The 18,414-nt window shown below is 44.5% G+C and overlaps 2 protein-coding genes and 1 long non-coding RNA gene across 9 annotated transcripts in view; 1 reads left to right on the top strand and 2 right to left on the bottom strand.

Annotated features, from left to right (window-relative positions):
* Positions 1-197: 197 nt before the first annotated feature.
* On the bottom strand, positions 198-1,199 carry LOC125288374. The gene is made up of 2 exons (XR_007192480.1): positions 571-1,199; positions 198-479 (listed from the first exon to the last, which is right to left on the bottom strand). It is a non-coding gene; the product is annotated as an uncharacterized LOC125288374 (long non-coding RNA).
* A 92-nt stretch (positions 1,200-1,291) lies between these two features.
* On the top strand, positions 1,292-5,402 carry rs1a (retinoschisin 1a). Of its 2 annotated transcripts, none has more exons than XM_048234687.1 (6): positions 1,292-1,425; positions 1,816-1,841; positions 1,946-2,054; positions 4,253-4,394; positions 4,838-5,033; positions 5,183-5,402. In XM_048234687.1, exons 1-6 carry the CDS (start codon positions 1,374-1,376, stop codon positions 5,333-5,335), a joined length of 678 nt encoding a protein of 225 aa, XP_048090644.1. In that variant the 5' UTR covers positions 1,292-1,373; the 3' UTR covers positions 5,336-5,402. The 2 variants fall into 2 exon arrangements, with proteins under 2 accessions (XP_048090644.1, XP_048090643.1); XM_048234686.1 differs by having other exon boundaries at positions 1,946-2,069; positions 5,183-5,400.
* Positions 5,403-6,383: 981 nt separating this feature from the next.
* cdkl5 (cyclin-dependent kinase-like 5) overlaps positions 6,384-18,414 on the bottom strand; it is a 36,336-nt gene continuing 24,305 nt past the window's right edge. Inside the window, exons 11-18 of one of the 6 annotated variants that reach the window (XM_048234679.1) lie at positions 16,803-18,036; positions 15,672-15,773; positions 14,340-14,448; positions 13,943-14,063; positions 13,614-13,722; positions 12,563-12,676; positions 10,615-10,890; positions 6,384-10,434 (exon numbers count right to left, since the gene is read on the bottom strand). In XM_048234679.1, coding sequence (XP_048090636.1) covers positions 10,066-10,434; positions 10,615-10,890; positions 12,563-12,676; positions 13,614-13,722; positions 13,943-14,063; positions 14,340-14,448; positions 15,672-15,773; positions 16,803-18,036 — 2,434 coding nt within the window. In that variant the 3' untranslated portion in view covers positions 6,384-10,065. The other 5 variants (XM_048234680.1, XM_048234681.1, XM_048234682.1 and 2 more) reach the window with 5 other exon arrangements.

Below are 18,414 nucleotides of genomic sequence, written 5' to 3'. Positions count from 1 at the left end.
AAACCGGCGCGGGATGGATGCAATGAATCATGATCAACAAGTGACAAGGAATTGCACACATGGTTAATTGTAAACTCCAAAATTCACTAACCCAATTTAATTAGCTTGACGAGTTAATACGCAGAGGAAATTAACACTTGAACCACCAGGATTTGTTTTTATGAAGGTCATCCACTTCCAACAGAAAACTCCAGTCGTAAAATTATTAAAACATTTTTATTATTCGTTTCTCTTCGTAAAATATGTCCAAATGTTAAAATCATCCAACGTCCGTGTTAACCACCATCAGAAACGCCGACAAACTGGTAACGGGCCCGGGCAGCAGCACTAAAAATGGCGAACATGGCAGCTAGAACCTCATGATGGGTGATGACCCTTCGCCTGTTTGAAACGGCAAGACGCGCGGCCTCGTTCCCCACTCTGTGCAGCATGTACACAGGTTGACGTCGTGGAAAATTCAACTCCCGTGCAAAATTGAGCTGGAAAAACAAATAATTTTTAGTGAACATACAGGTCAGAATTCTGTTGAAGAGCATAGGTTACTACAAAACGGGTCAGTATTAAGCACACCTCGTCCTGATTCCTATAAATGGACGCGGAACGTCTCCGTAGAACTGATCTCCTCCTCCCATCGCGGCAAGACCTTCCAGGCACCCCAGACACTTTCATCTTTAGCAGGGCTTTAAACGGATGATTAAAAAGGACTACAACATTTCCCTTCGTTACAAGCATTTATAGAGGCGCACCTGCAATTCATTAGGACCCAATTACGCATAGCTGCGAGGAGCGCCAATTGCGACTAATTGGAGAATAGTGTTTTAGGATACAGAATTTATGTGTTACATCCTCTAGGTAGGACTAAAAAAAAAAACACATGCAAATAGCGTCTGCCTGTTTCATGTTTTGTGCATATGGCCAGGTGCGCAATTGCAGTGTGGAAATTGTGTTGTAGGGTCAGGTGTTGCCATAATTATATGTGCAAATGTTTTTTTTTCTTTTTCATTTCTGAATTGAGGTTACATTATTGTAATATTGTTGTAAAATTCAAGGTGTTTCAATGCACCAAATCATTCTAGTGTCTGGAAATTGCAAAGTAGACCTAACCAAGCAACACCAGAGGGCCATATCTTTGCAGTATGATGACTTAAGGTCTTTAGAAGCGTGAAAATACACTCTTTTTTCATATGGTTGTCTCAGGGGTCAGTGTCTAATATTATTGTACAATTATACAAACTGGCCCTCAACAGCTGAGGGAGGAGCTTTGTGAGGAGATAAAGGGTATTAGATAAGGCCATTACTGTCCCGTGGATTACAGTAATCTAGTCTCTCTGCCGTTGGCGCCAGCGTGGTCCCCTGTCCTCACACAAAGGAAGATGGAGCAGAGCAGGCGGTGCGTTCTGTTGGTGCTTCTCCTGGTGACTGAAGGTATGTGACTGTCCTCATGTTGCAGCTGAAAAATGGATCCAGGAGGTAGATAAGAAACGGGCGTTAATTCAAAACAAATCAGAAGATCACTCGGTTTTGTATTTGCTTTTATTAACAGTTTTTTTTATTATTGATTCAAGGTTATTTGATTCTATTAAATGAAGGTGTGAAGCCCATTATTTGCTATTTACATGATATGTCCTGGTCACCTTCCCCTGTTTAATGTAATTGTGCTGACATAGTGTCACCTATCTCTAATTAAGCCCATCTAAGAAGCTACACGTATGTGGATGCTGATGTGTCATATTTGACTATATTTGCACGTTTTGAAATATACTGAACATGATTATCTTTTCTGTTGCTGTTGCTGTTGCTTCTGGTCTTCTGTAGGTCTGATTCAAGCTCAGTCACAGGAGGTAAGAACATATAAGACACTCTAAATCTCACATCCTGAAATGCAACAACATCAGGGTAAGAGTTCATCTTAAATCGGCAAGTCTATCTTCTGTTTTTTTCTCAGGAGCAAGAGGTAACTAAGCCCTGGACAGCTAAAGCCTGTAAGTGTGACTGTGATGGGGAATCACCGACTGAATTGAGTGGCATCACAGCGTATGGCTCCAGCTTCCCAGGTGACTGTATGCCAGGTGAGCAAGCCGCACTCATGAGGAAAAGCACTGATTGGCATTTGAGTTATACATATTCTAATTGTTGATGACATAATGTAAAATATATATGTATGTACAGATGTATATATGGTATGTATGTATGTAATATATATATATATATATATATATATATATATATATATATATATATATATATATATATATATATATATATATATAAATGCCATAGTCTGTTGTTAGGCATATTAGCAATATGATAAATAGACTTTACTCATGAATTTCTAATGACTTTATGGAGTTGTCATTAGACTTGGGTGCAGAGGTTTGCTGTCTTTGTAGTGATGTTGTGTGTCTCAGTGCAGACCAGTCATTTGGCACAGCAGTGATGATGCCCTGTTAATGACATGGACTGCTTATGAATGGGCACAGTGGTCAAGGGTTAGCTATGGAGTGTGTGTGTGTGTGTGAGCTGCAGAAATATTAAACTAGATATGATACCACCAGTATTGTGGACCTTGAATGATAAACACAGTGATAAATCATCATGTCAGTGTGTTTAGGAAATAATGCAGAACTGTTTATTAAAGCAACTCAGTGTCTTTGATAATTGAGATGAATTGTCTCACGGTGACCATTCTGCTGAGTCAGTCATTAGCGAGGGTTGCTTTGCGTTTGGCAAATTTGAGAGCTTGGGACAGTGCGAACGAAATGGCGCATAGACAAGCCCCTGCCTGCGGTGGAGCAGAAAGTCATTAATCACGCGATAGATGCTTCACCTGAGCTGAGCACGGGGGACCGGCGCACCCCACCGGCACAAAAGCCCGAGGGCCGGCATGCTCTAGTAACACTGCCCTTCTCCTGACATCCCCCTCGACCCTCTCCAGGCGAGAGTAGGGGAGTGAGGAACATGGACCCTGACAAGAGGGAGGAAACGGAGGAGAAGCACAGAAGAAATAAGAAAGAGGGAGAGAGGGGAGAATGGTGAAGAGAGAGAAAGGGAGGATGAGAGAGCGAGGAACGGAGAGGAAGTAGGGAGGAAATAAGAAAGAGAGAGAGGGGAGAGTGGTGAAGAGAGAGAAAGGGAGGATGAGAGAGCGAGGAACGGAGAGGAAGTAGGGAGGAAATAAGAAAGAGAGAGAGGGGAGAAGGGTGAAGAGAGACAGAATGCACAGACATAATCCCATTACTCAAACAGTGTTGTGATGCACAGATTATGGCGCTTAGAATAGGGCCTGCCCTTCACACAATAAAAAGAGTGTGATGCACAACACCCAGGAGCACGGCGTGTGTATGGCACGTCCTCTGCCCCCCCTTGTCAGCCACGTCCTGCTCGCTGCATCTGGGTGCTGACACCAGCCTGTGAGGGACTTAAAAACATAAGTTGTCTCGGATGGGATCCACTGTCCTTCCTGTTTGGGCCGCAGCTACTGAAAGTATTGCTCAGTGGCTTTCACTTGGTGAGGTGAGCATTGAGATTCCTAGTTCCCCTACATCATGTCAAAACATGACATAACTGGTTGGTGTGACAGAATGTGTGTTCCATTGTAAGGTGGGAATCCTAAGAGCCAGAGCAAAAAGAAGTCATTGTGGTTTAAAGCTTAGGGTCAGAATCTGACCATCTGCCATTCTCAAGTCTTAATGGATGTTTATCTCTCAATATGGAGAATTAAAGCAAGCCTTTTAGGATTGGAAATGGAATAGCACTCGACAAGTGTTGAGACTGGAGTGTTAGTAATGCACTGGGAAAGCTTTTAATGTTGCCTGTTTTTCTGCCTGCACGTCATCTTGAACGGTGCAAATCTTGTCCTACTGTGGTGATGAACAAGGCTTCAATGCCATTAAGCATGTATTTGGGCTGTTTGTGAAAAGGGCAACCTCTGGATTGGACACACACACGCACACACACACACACACACACACTCAACAGCTTATATGTTGAGCTTTAATGTGTCCTTTAATGTTTCCAGCTTATAGTTGCTGAATAAAACATGCGCTTTGCATGGTAGCACTGACTCAAGACTGTTTAGGTGGGCTTGTTCAGTACATTTAATAAAGTGCCTCTTGCAGATATTTGTAAGCCTGTTATGTAGGGATGTTCTGTGTTTTCCGGTTGCTTGCTTTCTGAGATCCATATATTTTATATATGAGGGGAAAAAAAACATCGATTTTTTTCATCCTCATCTGCACGGATCTGTCCTCAGAGTGTCCCTACCATAAGCCCATGGGGTTTGAAGCAGGATCGGTGTCTCCAGAGCAGATAAGCTGTCCCAACGAGGACCAGTACATTGGATGGTTCTCCTCCTGGACGGCCAGCAAGGCCAGACTGAACAGCCAGGGCTTTGGGTAAGTGTAACCTCCACACTGTTTAGATAAAAAAAATAAAAAGAGAGCAAAAGAAAGCTCGCCTTCACAGTATCATCTTTCAACTATTCATACACCTTCACAGCTGTGGCCTACTGGTTAGCGCTTCGGACTTGTAACCGGAGGGTTGCTGGTTTGAACCCCGACCAGTAGGCACGGCTGAAGTGCCCTTGAGCAAGGCACCTAACCCCTCATTGCTCCCCGAGCGCCGCTGTTGTTGCAGGCAGCTCACTGCGCCGGAATTAGTGTGTGCTTCACCTCACTCTGTGTTTACTGTGTGCTGAGTGTGTTTCACTAATTCACGGATTGGGATAAATGCAGAGACCAAATTTCCCTCACAGGATCAAAAGAGTATATATACTTATACAGTATCATCTTTCTAGTGCTTTTATAATTCTGGCACAATTACTATGTACACCCTTTAGATGTGCATGGCTGTCCAAGTACCAGGACACGAACCAGTGGCTGCAAATCGATTTTAAGGATGTGAAGGTGGTGTCTGGAATCCTGACTCAAGGACGTTGTGATGCTGATGAGTGGATCACCAAATACAGCGTCCAGTACCGCACCAACGAGAGCCTCAATTGGGTCTACTACAAAGACCAGACCGGCAACAACAGGGTGAGTCAGAAGAAAACTACCAGAAGAATTTGCAATAAATATGAATGAAAATGATGCGAATAAATAAACATTTTGTATTATGTCACTTGTACACTGATAAATATAACATCAGCACAGCTTAAGAAGTGTTCATGGTTCTTCATGGCCAGGTATTCTATGGGAACTCGGACCGGTCCTCGACGGTGCAAAACCTGCTGCGACCGCCCATCGTGGCCCGCTACATCCGCCTGCTGCCCCTGGGCTGGCACACACGCATCGCCATCCGCATGGAGCTCCTGATGTGCATGAGCAAGTGCACTTGATCCCATCACCCCCACCCCTCCTGCACCCTCACTATCCCCCAACCCCCCCCGCCCACAGTCACGCACCCCTCCCTTCGCCTCTCCCACTCACACCAGATTTGATGGAAATGGTATTTAATGCCCTCACACAAAATACCCCCACCACCACATACACACACGCCACCCCCTTCCCCTGCTCACTAATACAGCATTTATATCTTGTTAAATATCAACCTTTTATATGTCCTTAATAATCTGAAAAATGTTCACCACCTGACAAGTGTACTGTGGAAAAAGGGAGGGTTCTGGATACATTTACTGAGCGTTCCTACAACAGCAAAACCTTTTTGGGACCCGTGGGAGAGACCGTAAGGTGGTTACATAGGCCAATAAGGGCCTGATTACATCTGATTTTAGAGTGCGTCTGGTGATCCCATCACAGGTGGTCCGCTGAGACATGTCGCAGTTTACACTTGTACAGCCAGAGGTTGCTGACCACTTCTGTTTAGATTCCACTATATTGCTTCACATCACATTAATTAGAACTCTCATTGTGTGAGACGCATCAGAACATTTTAGTGTTTACACTACAAAAGATATGTGGTCAAATGCGTGTGGACAATGCGTGTTGGTGATTACTTACACTTGTATTTAGAACTGACCATTTGTGATCCTGACCCAAGATGCATTTTAAACACAAATGTAAACAGGATCTGCGATCATAGGAAGCAAAAGTGCGTCCACAGAGGAAAAAGAGGGAATGGCTTTTTATTTCTGCTAATACTTGGATGTTGTGTACTGTGATGTTGTGAATTCTGCTGTGGTTTGTTCCTGTGATGTAAAGTGGACTGTTGTGTTTTACCATATAGTGGGGAGGGGAGTCCCTTTTCTCTTTTAATTAACTGTTTTGTAAATTATATGTAGAAGTGCACTATTGGACTGTGTATTCGGATGTTCACCTGAGAAAACCGGGACCTTAAATAAAGGAGATCTCTAGTACTGTGAATTTGATGTCATATTATACTACAGTACCATGTGAAATTATACTGCAGCATAGCAAGGCAAAGAGCACATTTTAAAATTATTATTTTAATCATCATTAAATACAGACAATATAAATGCTGTTTGTGTATGTCATGCCAAGAGGGTACCCATGAAGGCATCAAACCAATGAAACCATAACAACAACATATAAAATATTTTTCAAATAACATCGTATCAAAGCAGTTTCCCTTGGATGACACAGAGACAGACCATGGTCAGGTGACGGACGAAGATGACACCCTTCTGAAATTGGTGACCGCTATGGATTGACTGGACCTGCTGTTCCCAGTCACATTTTCATATAATTCAGGATGGTAAATTATGGGTAATCCTGTAAAAGTGATACAGAAATGGCACACAGTCTGGAACTGGTTGGGTTTCGTATGAAATAGTTGAGTGAATCCAGTGGACCTTTTCCAGAGGAAACACCTGAGACGCTTGTTTCACATTGCTTATGGAGGTGTCAGACAGTCAGAACAATCTATTTGCATGACTATGACATTCATACCAATAACATTCTTCTGAAAATTATTTTTGTCTACTTGGTGGAACTACCACATACAGTACAATACAGATAAAATAACCCCCAATTTCCCAAATGATTTAGACCCATATAATCATGCATGCTGTCAAGTCACTGCCAGTGTTGTAGTTGTCCATTACGAAACATGCCATTAATGATTTAATTCTCAATGATGGTTCAGTACAAACTGACACACAGTGTTACACAACATTCTTCTACAGGAAACAGTACGTGTGACACATTAGAGGCCCTTGGGTGTGTTTCTATGGAGATGTGAATAACATGGGGAGCAGGAAATAGCTAAACAAGTTTATATGGGTCGTAGTTTACAGCTCCTGTAATGATGCTGCAAGGAACCAAATGCCTCTGGGCTGAATAAAATGAATTAAATCCCGACCCTGTTACTGGGCTGAATAAAATGAATTAAATCCCGACCCCCCTATTACACAAGGTCAGGAGGAACTGGGGAAAAATGGGCACAAACTTGATGTTTTTTTTTATTCTAAGCAGCACTTTCAAGAGTTCAAACAATACTGCTGTATTTTTTCTTAAGAAACTAAATGACGTGCTGTCATGTTTTAAGTTCTGGGTGAAACTGTGGCAGTAGATTGAGCAAACTGAAGACTCTCTCTAAAATGTTCGTCTTTAAGGAGAGCAGAAGTGAGTTATCTCTCTAAAATGTTCATCTTTACAGAGACTTAAGAAGACCAGAAGTAAGTTATCTCTCTAAAATGTTCATCTTTACGGAGACTTAAGGCAATCAATGATCCTGTCACTGTATTCAGCATACAGTCTGCCATCCACACTATATACCCAAACAAAGCACTGAGAAAAGGTTGTTTGCAGAACAGTAACTACATTTCAGAGGTATACATTCACTGGACAAAAATGATTTTGAGAGAAATTTAGCAAACATTTGAAATTTGAGAGAGGTTGTCTCAACAAACATATAAAGTGCCAGCAGCAAATGCAAAAATGTAAATGAAACAAAAAAAAAAAAACGTGAATCCAAAGGGTGTCATGGATGGACTGAAGTCAGTGTAAATCCTATATGTCATGACGTCAGTGTAAATATATATATGAATACAATGATGAGTGATGCAATAAGGATAAACCATTTAGAAATGACAGTGTTATTGTTGAGAGGAATCGTGGACTAATGACCACAAACCTTTATGCTTTTCATACCCTTAACAGCCTGATTTGTATTTTTGTGTTGTGTTTGCTGTGAACTGCCTTGATTGATTCTTCTACAGAAAGATGGATATGAATAGACCTGCATGCTGATCATTACGAACACCCCATTCTCATTTCTCTCATCAGTAATGCCATTAATGACAGAACTAATGGACTGTGGACTAACTCTGCTTCCCCGAGTGGCAAAACAAACTGGAACCAGAATGTGCTGCTCTAACAAAAGACAAAAACATTGCACAAAACTCTGTCTTTTTAAAGTGCGTTACTGATGAGGAACATACAAACAAATGAAAACAACAGATTTAAAAGTAACACCACCATAAGATACGATTACAATGGCAAATATTCTGAAATAAGCTATATTTGGAATTTGTGTATTACTTTAGTAATCAACAGTTACAAAAGTTGCAGAGATGTTTTATGCATTCAGTATTTTTGTATTTATATAATGTTGTCCAATTGTCCAAACGATAATTATATACCATTATGTATTTACCATGTTCAACCAATGTAGTCCTCCAAAATCTTTTCATATTGTATTACTTTCATACTTATATTCTTTATCCTCTAAAAGCCAAATGAATCACAAATTATGGAAGGCAATATCACATTGTGGTACCACATTTTGAATCAAATAAAATGAAGCAATATATAGATGAGAGCCTTGCTTCACATGAGGAGATGGACTAGTGCTGAGCTGTTTTTTCTCTTGGCTTGTCTGAGGCGCCATGGACAAGGACACTGTGCTCACCAGCTGGTGATGTGAGGCCATTGGGGTGAACGGGCAGAGCCTCGGGGGACGCAACGATCTCCAGACGCCTGACAGACCGCGAAGCAAAACTCAATTTAATGGGGAATCTGGTGATCGCCTACGGGCCCGCTGGAGCTCTGCTGATCAACTCCCTCCAGCACAGCAGACACCGCTGAGAGGTTCCTCTCCCTCAGGTTCCTCTCCCGCAGGAATAGTGGAGGAAATGGTTCTTCTTCTCTCCCTCAGGTTCCTCTCCCGCAGGAATAGTGGAGGAAATGGTTCTTCTCCTCTCCCTCAGGTTCCTCTCCCGCAGGTTGGACGTCTACTTCACCATAGTGGGGGGAGAGCATTCATCCGGTTCTTCTGATTGGACGTCTACTTCACCATAGTGGGGGGAGAGCATTCATCCGGTTCTTCTGATTGGACGTCTACTTCACCATAGTGGGGGGAGAGCATTCATCCGGTTCTTCTGATTGGACGTCTACTTCACCATAGTGGAGGGACAGCATTCATCCGGTTCTTCTGAGAGGGGCTCACTTTTGGTGCGAGGGCTCTAATGATTCTTCAATACACAGTAAATGGACCCTCATCTCACTCTACGATTTGTTAAATAGAGTATTAATGATTATTATTATTATGAAGGCAAATGATATGAATACAATTGAAATCTCCGAAGGAATGAATGCAAGAAAAGAGCAATTTGTGACTGATTTTGACAGAAACACAAAAGACATGATGTTCACATAACAACAAAATACATTCTGTACAATATTTCAGACACAACAATTAAATACTCATCATGAAATATATCATTATTACATTAGCTTCTTTTCAATGCATTTAGTCTCTGTACAAACTAAAGCTCCTGCAGTTACTCTTTGAATATTCATTCATAAATTTCCATATACATATTATTTATAAGTAGAATATTGACCTGAAAGCAAACATAACTTACAATTAACACATAAAATAATAATAATAATAATAATAAATAATAATAATAATAATAATAATAATAATAAATACAAATGTTAATCTATCAAATACTGATATTTCCAAAAGAAGGACATGGTGATCACCAAACCCTGGCCAAGAAAAGCACTGTGCACCATGGTGAGTGCGTGGGTCTGGGTGTGTGTGTGTGAGTGTGCGTACGTGTGTGTGTGTGTGTGAGAGTGAGTGTGAGATCATTCAGTTGGCAATGAGACATGGCCATCCACAGGTCCTCTACACATTCTACAGGGCCGTCTCTTTCAGGTCATTGAGGTTTGGCATCCGTGACCTGGTGGGGCGGGTGAAGGTGGGCCCGTTCTGACCCACTTTGCCAGCCATTTGGTCGGGGTAAGCTACCCCTTCGGCCCTGGACAGGGCAGACATGTGCCAGTTTGACTCCACCTGCCCCGGGAGGGGGTAGGTGGGCTTTCGGCTCTTGGACTGTGGAGCGCTGCCCCCACTGCTGCTGCCCGAGTGGACTCTGGCTTCCGGAAAGTTCCCTTTGGAGGGTGGATTGGGCAGTGGCTGGAAGCGCGGCTCTGAGGCGGCCACTTGGCTGGTCGACGGAGAGGACAAGTGCAGGAGCTTACGGAGGGACTTAAGAGGCTGGTTCTGGGGGCAGGAAGAGAAACAGTTTCACTCATTTTCACTCAAAAAGTTGAACTAGCTCACTGCCAAAAGTATTTATGTATTTATTTATATCTAAGATTCATCAGATAAAAATGAACGCAGATAATCTGGAGACAAAAGTAATAATTGACAAGACAAACACAGGTTCTGAGAATAGCCCACCTGAGAATGTGGCTCTGCTAGTTTCTCAGTGGGCCATTCATCTCTTTCTCTCTCCCTCTCTCTCTCTCTCTCCCTCTCTCGTTCTCGCTCCCTCTCTCTTTCTCGCTCCCTCTCTCGCTCTCGGTCCCTGTTGCGATCTCGGCTCCGTTCCCGCTCTCGTTCCCGGTCCCGATCTCTGTCGCGGTCCCGATCCCGATTCCTGTGTCGGCTGCTCTGATGGGAGGAAGATTTTGTTGCTCGCTGAGCAGCCATTGGATCCTGGACGTCTCCTGGCACCTGCCAAAGGCCATAGTTACAACTTCAGTCACATGTCTCCACTCTGTGCCTGTGCACATGGTGACTCGTTTGACTGTGCTTAATGTGCGCTGTGTGGACATGTTTTGCGTATTGAGTATTTTTAGCTAAATTAACACTTGATTAAGTGTTATTTTAAAAACGCTAAAGTGTATTTTGCATTTTCAAGATCACTTGGGCCAGTTGGCTTTTGGAAACTCTTTTGACACACATAAAGCTTTAGTATGGCATACACTACTTGACCACTATGGCAAAAATGTTACCCATCCACATAGACAACATGTGTGCATTTCATATTTTTACTGAACTGAATGCAATGTGGTGCTGTTCTAGAACACAACCTCTGAATTCTGCCGTTGTGATGTTTCTGTTCCTACACATACTCTCTGAATGTTCTGACATGTGTGCCTCTATGAAAAACAATGCAGTCCATGTTGCATATGCCATACACAGGGTTTATGTGTCCATAAGACAGGTGTCCGGATCTGCGTCCAGAGACGCTGTGTCATGACAAGGAGAGTGGCAATCTGCGGTCAGAAACATGTCATGGCGAAGAGAGTGGCGGTGAGCCCAGACAGACTGACAGCGTGTACTTCATCTTTGCAGGCAGTGCTGAAGACGACTATGAGGGGTCCCATGCAACTATTTTTAAACCCTCAAACATGCTGTCTACTGATACATACATTGACATAAGCAATGATAGCACAAGAAAAGAAAACCAACCACTAGATCAACAGAATGAACACAATCTCACGGTTTTACTACCTAAAAATATATTGTTGAATGAACAAGTACACTGATAAGGAGCTGGAATCAATAACAGGCCTACTTGATTAATACAGGTAGCTGGTTTATATGTGTCGGCCATGGGATGTTCTTCTAACACCCTCAAAGCCCATGGTAAAAAAATGGGGCCCTATGTGGGCTATGTGAGCCCATGGTAAAAAAATGGGGCCCTATGTGAGCTGGGTGTTACACAAATAATTTCAATAAAAATGACCTGAACTGCTCATGCTACCCATTTTGCAAAATCTGAGACAGATAAATGCTCCACAAGTATTTGAGAAGCTTATGAGTGGGACATCTTCACCTCACTTTCCAAGTGAATGCTAGTTTTTTGTTGTTTCTTGTTGTTGTTCAACTTCATAAGCTAAACTAATAGGGCTTATACAAAACAAAATGTGAGTTTACAATAAACTCCAGCCCAGTAGGTGAAGGAACTTGACAACAAGGTTGACGTCAAGACCAAAAACATACAATACAGTAAATATAAGAACAGATAACAATTAACATATCAATAACTATTCCTTTCAGTATTTTTGCATGAGGTAGGGAAGTCAAAAGGAAGCTTTTGAATGCTACAAGCAATAGTTGTTATTTAAATAAACTTTGCAAAATGGGTTACTTATGCCATTTAAATTCAGCAAACTGCCACAACACACAGTCTGCACTTGATAGATCTGAGGCTGGCTTTCTATGAATGGTCGAACTCAGTGACCATAGTCCACCTGAGTTGGACAAAAGCAAAATGTGTCAAACATAAACATTTTATCACTCTAATATTATTAATCAGTGTCATGCGATGGATGTGTGCTTTTTTTTAAACAGATGAGCAGATCGGTGGATAGAGCAGTACAGTAGATGAGAACAGTACCATGGGAGAGGAGACTACTTTCACAGAGGGGCTACGCTTTACACTATTCTTTGAGTTAAATAGAGGGAAAAGACTTTTCTTGATGCTTGGACCCCTTCCATCGCCGACGTCTGTCTGCAATATAAGATGCACAAGACTCCAGTGGCACATCGAAGAAAACAGGCTGCAGAACTCTGTTGCCTCCCGTCACTGAGCGAACATACGGACACAGCTTGTGTTTACAGAGGGAGGCAAAGCATCAGCATATTCCCTGGCAAAAGATATTCTGTTGTGTCTGAACTTATTCCCATGAAAAAGCTGAATATGATTCTAGCTACGAATTCCCCTCTGACGGTCTCTGTCCAACAGGTGCATTTCACACAAAGGACAAACAAACAAACACAGACACACAAAAGCTAACAAATATCACCACCTACTGGAGGAAATGACATGACCACCTACTGGAGGAAATAGCCTGATTTTCAGGGTGGATTATGCTGTGTACTTAATGAGGTAGACTGAAACAAGACTAAAAAAAACCCAGTTTATAGAATGTAACCTACACGTGGAGGTACTGTAGAAAAAAAACAGTTTATAGAATGTAAAAAAAAAAAACAGTTTATAGAATGTTGCCTACACATAGAGGTGCTGTAAAAACCCAGTTTACAGCATGTAACCTACACACAGAGGTAGGCCTACTGTAAAAAAACGATTATAGAATGTATTTGGTAGAAAAACAGTTTATAGAATGTAACCTACACATGGAGGTACTGTATATCTGTTATTGCAATTAATTACAGATGATCTATAGTGTACATCATAGGCTGCCAGATTTCCTTCCTTTAAGTCTAAATATAGACATTCCCCACAAATATTTTGCACATAGTCACATAACAGAGAAAGACAAAGACTTTAAAGCTTACAGACAAAAACACAATATAAAAAGCTTTAGCCATTTCCACTGCCATTCAGTAGCTTTGCTGTTGAGCATGAGCTAGGGGTATGACTAGCCAGTATATATAACATCAAGCTGGGGGTCTAAGATGACCCAAATCAGTTGATCGACACCCACCGTTTGTGACTTCTTCTTCTTTTTCTTTATTGCTCTAAAGAAACCCTGTTTCTCTTTATGCTTTGGAGGCTCTGGCGGAGGATTCATGGCCATTGTTTCAGGTGTATTCCTGTTTTATAAAAACAAGTATTAGAACAAAATCACTCATTTATGCTGATGATAGTGGAGTTATTTGAACTAAGGTAGAGCTTTACTTTCTTGAACGCTCTGTGATAAGTCAGCACTTTCTAAGCCAAGTCCAAATTACAGCTTTCCAATGACACCTTGTCACCTCTTATAGCTCTGCAAATTACAGGCCAGTACATTACTCAAGGTGATGGCGTACGCACCACGGCTCGAAGGTGGTCTGCCGCTTGGAGTGATTACTCATGGCGCTGTTGTCGCCAGGCATGGGCACCCCGCGACCCGGAGCCGTAGGATCGTGGAAGTTGTCAGGCCTTGGGGATGGCACTGCCGAAGGGAAAGAAAATGGTGTTAAAGAGCCTGCCAATCACCGCATCTGTAGTGCAGGAGAGGGTCTGAGAGCATTTGTACACACACACACACACAACTCAGTAAAAGCTACCTACTCATCACACACACATACACACACACACACACACACACACACATACAGTACACACACACACACACCTCGGTAAAAGCTACCTACTCATCACACACACATACACACACACACACACACACACACACACACACACACATACAGTACACACACACACACACCTCGGTAAAAGCTTCCTACTCGTCGTGGCATTGAGTCGCTGTACATGATGCGGTTCTCCTTGGAGGAAGTGCCTCCATCCTCAAGGTGTTGGTCGTGATACATCCCCACCTGTTCAAACACACAGCCAAACACACACACACACACACACACACACACACACACACACACACACACACAGCCAGACACACACACACACACACACACACACACACAGCCAGAGACACACATACACACACAGCCAGACACAGACACAGGCACAGACACACACACACACACACACACACACACACACACACACACACACACACACACACACACACACACACACACACACACACACACACACACACACATACACACACACACAGCCAGAGACACACATACACACACAGCCAGACACAGACACAGACACAGACACACACACACACACACACAGACACACACACACAGCCAGACAATAAAGGCAGGATGTCATAGACTGGCTGCCCTCTACCAGGCTAATGACTGTCTGGCATGCCCCAAAAGGAAGATAAGGGGAATAAGGAGGAAAAGTAAGAAGAAAGAGAGGGATAGAGAAGTGCTAAGAGAGAGAGATAGAGAGAGAGAGAGAGAGATAGAGAGAGAGGGAGAGAGAGAGAGAGAGAGAGAGAGAGAGAGAGAGAGAGAGAGAGAGAGAGAGTAACACGACACCTACAAGTGAGACCTTACATGTAAATATATTTGAGCACTGTTCACAAGTGGAACCACACTGATAGAACATTTATAATCCACATTGAGACTGAGTGAGTGAAGTATGCTGGGACTCCTCTGGGTGCTAAATGAACCAGAGAGTAGCTGTTCCCTACTTATAACAGAGAGTAGCTGTTCCCTACTTTTAACAGTCAGTAGCTGTTCCCTACTTATCTTCGTATCAGCCATTACACAATAGGAGGGCAGTGGATAGTCTCTTCTATTAGAGCATGGCTTTTTCTCTACACTAAGTGGGAACAGGGACCAGGCCTTCCTAAAATATTGCTAGATAACTCATTTGTGCAGTGCTGACAAGCCAGTCTTTTATAGGTGTTAACACCACAGGGTGACTGGCAGGAGATGGGAGACCTCCCATTCCTGGGAGAACTATCTCTTTACTGCTAATATGAGGAAACCAGTGGATATTAATCAAAACGAGGGCGTAGAATTAGTGAAGCTTTGTGAATTAATGGAGGGGGGGCTGCAGTGGCTGTGTTCTTTCATAGGTGGCTATTTTATATGCCTATCTTTCATAGATGGCTAACTGACCAGGGTGTTGGCCGGGGGGTTAGGGGTCAGTTGGAGGGAAGGCAGAGTCAGACCTCATTTTTTGAACGCTGGGGATGAAAGGAGGCAGTGTTGTCCCGCGTGGAATCTTTGATGGGGGGGCGTGTTTGGGTCGCCTCTTTTGGAGACGGATCGTTCTGTGGGAGGAATGTCACACAGCAAATCAAGCTGGAACAAAGTCACGTCACAGATGCAGAGAAACCCAGAAACATGGGTCACACTGAATGAGAAACACAGACTCGCCTCTTACACAGACAAAAATCACAGACAACAAGGTCAGACATGGATCACCAAGGTCAGACATGGATCACCAAGGTCAGACATGGATGCAGGTTGTTTGTTTGGCGACTTTTCTCAGCGAGAGGCTCTGGAGGTGAAAATGATGTTGCGCATTTTGAAATTTCCCAAGAGCAAAGGAATGCTCGGCAGGGTTGTGTTGAGAAATTTCGACACTCAAATGTGCTGCTGATAAGTAGTCACAGAAATTAAATTGACTAAGAAAAAGGGAGATAACGCTAATAGCTTCCTACACTTCCCTGCGCTAATGCTAATACTGTAGCTTCCTCTAACACTTCCCTGCGCTAATGCTAATAGCTTCCTCTAACGCTTCCCTGCACTAATGCTAATAGCTTCCTCTAACGCTTCCCTGCGCTAATGCTAATAGCTTCCTCTAACATTTCCCTGCGCTAATGCTAATAGCTTCATCTAACATTTCCGTGCGCTGTCTACAGACAGTGGATGACAGAGTAAGATACAAATTTTGCTCAAACTTTGCTCAAATCAATGACACTAGAGTTGTTCGGGTGGTTCTGCAGGAATTAGGGAAATTACTGCTAATATCACTCATGCTACATCCTGCTACACTATGACTATTTTAACTACAACTGACCTCTGAGGGGTGTTGGTGTGTCACTTTGAGTACATGTCTTTTGACCAGACTGATATGTACACATGAAGACTGGGGCCTGCTCATCGGTCTCATCTGTGTGGGAACTGACATACTCTAGCCTGTATTGTTTGTGTGGGGGGACTGACCCTGATAATGTCGTCCGTACTCTAGCCTGTATCGTGTGTGTGAGGGACTGACCCTGGTGATGTCGTCCGTACTCTAGCCTGTATCGTTTGTGTGGGGGGACTGACCCTGGTGATGTCGTCCGTACTCTAACCTGTATCGTTTGTGTGGGGGGACTGACCCTGATGATGTCTGCTCCACCCTGTCTTGTGTGTGCAGGGGAACTGACCCTGGCGATGTCTTCCGAGCAGTCCTCGCGCGAGGAGCCCACGGAGTGGCGTGTGAGGGTGCGGTGCTGCACCTGTGGCGAGAGCATCTGCAGGCTGCTGGCGCGTGTGGGCGCCACCTGACCGACTGCCAGTGCCCCCTCCTGACCGTGCGGCCGGTGGCGCTCCCGCCGCACGTACATGGAGTGGCGGTGTGGCCGCTGCTGCGAGGAGAAGGGGCTGGTGTAGCCCAGGCCGTAGGGGAAGGACTCGTGGGGGGTGGACAGGGAGTGAGTTTGACTGCCACTCCCACTCCCACCTCCTCCCGGCCTCCCTCCTGGGTCCAGAGTCTCCACCACCCGCGCCTCCTCTGGGCCTTTGTGACGGGTTGAGGGCCGACGAGAGTCGAGGGTGCTGCTCTCCAGGTGCGGGTTGCCACGGGTGATGGTCGCCGACGTGGACGAGGGGCTGTGTCCGGAGCGGTCAGACGTGTGATGGGTTGCCGGGCTGCCGGGCGCGGCGTTCAGATCGACGCAGCTGACCGGGAAGTAGCGTGGAGGCCCCGGCGGCGGCTCGTCCAGCAGAAGCCCCGCGCTGCTCAGGTTGCCCACGGACTTGGCGTCTCCCAGGCCCTGCGACAGCCCAGCGCCGCTGCCCCCGTGGGACTTGGACAAACTGAGGTACGCGGCGCCGCTCTTGTTGGACGCGGGGTCGACCGGGACGTGGCCATGGCGACTGCGCTTCTCACCTGGCTGCAGTGTGTTGTTCTTGCCCTCCACAAACGCCACCGGCCGGCCCTGCTGCTGCTGCTGCGGCTGCTGGGAACGACTGGCCGACTTCAGGTACTTGGTGCCCGGTCCGTCTGGTGGCTTAGTGGCGGCCGTGACGTTGGGCGGCGGCGGGATGTTGAAGTCAAAGTGCGTCTTGCCCTTGATGTCCTTGGGACTGAGCAGGTGTGGGAGCGGGTTGTTGGCCAGGTCTTTGCTGCTGGAGATGGAACGGCTCAGCGTCTGGGTCTGTTGGAAGTTCTTGGGGTGCAGGATGGGGCTCAGACTGACCGGTGCCGGACCACTGCCGTTTAGGAAGGTGTCGCTGCTGCGGTGCAGGTCCTCGTGGCGTGGCAGGCTCGAGCACTCCTTGGCATTGGAGCGACGGTGGCCTGAGCTCTTACCCGCATGACTCCTATTGGGGGGCAGAGACATGGACAACGGTCTTACACACTGAACTGCTGGTGTTGCACATTGATGCTGTTGTATGCGGTTAATGTGCGCAAACATGCGGCTTTCTTTGGCCCTAACAGCGATAGCATGGACAGTTAGTTTGTTTACAGTTGATTCCATTGTTGCAAAGCCTGCTTCCAGACTCAACCGTCATCCTACTATGGTTGTTATAGTTACCATTCATAAGCATTGATATGGAACAGTGATTAAACTTTTTTTACCGGATCTACTTCATAGGTTATATTCAGAATTAATAGCCACCCCACCAGTCAATCAGAAAAGAGTATTTCTTCTCTCCGGGTGATAAGCTAACACTGTGCACTACAGTAATATGCTGGTT

The sequence above is a fragment of the Alosa alosa genome, chromosome 23 (genome assembly GCF_017589495.1).
Source record: "Alosa alosa isolate M-15738 ecotype Scorff River chromosome 23, AALO_Geno_1.1, whole genome shotgun sequence".
NCBI classification, from domain to species: Eukaryota; Metazoa; Chordata; class Actinopteri; order Clupeiformes; family Clupeidae; genus Alosa; species Alosa alosa.
This window is presented reverse-complemented; position numbering and strand designations above follow the sequence as displayed.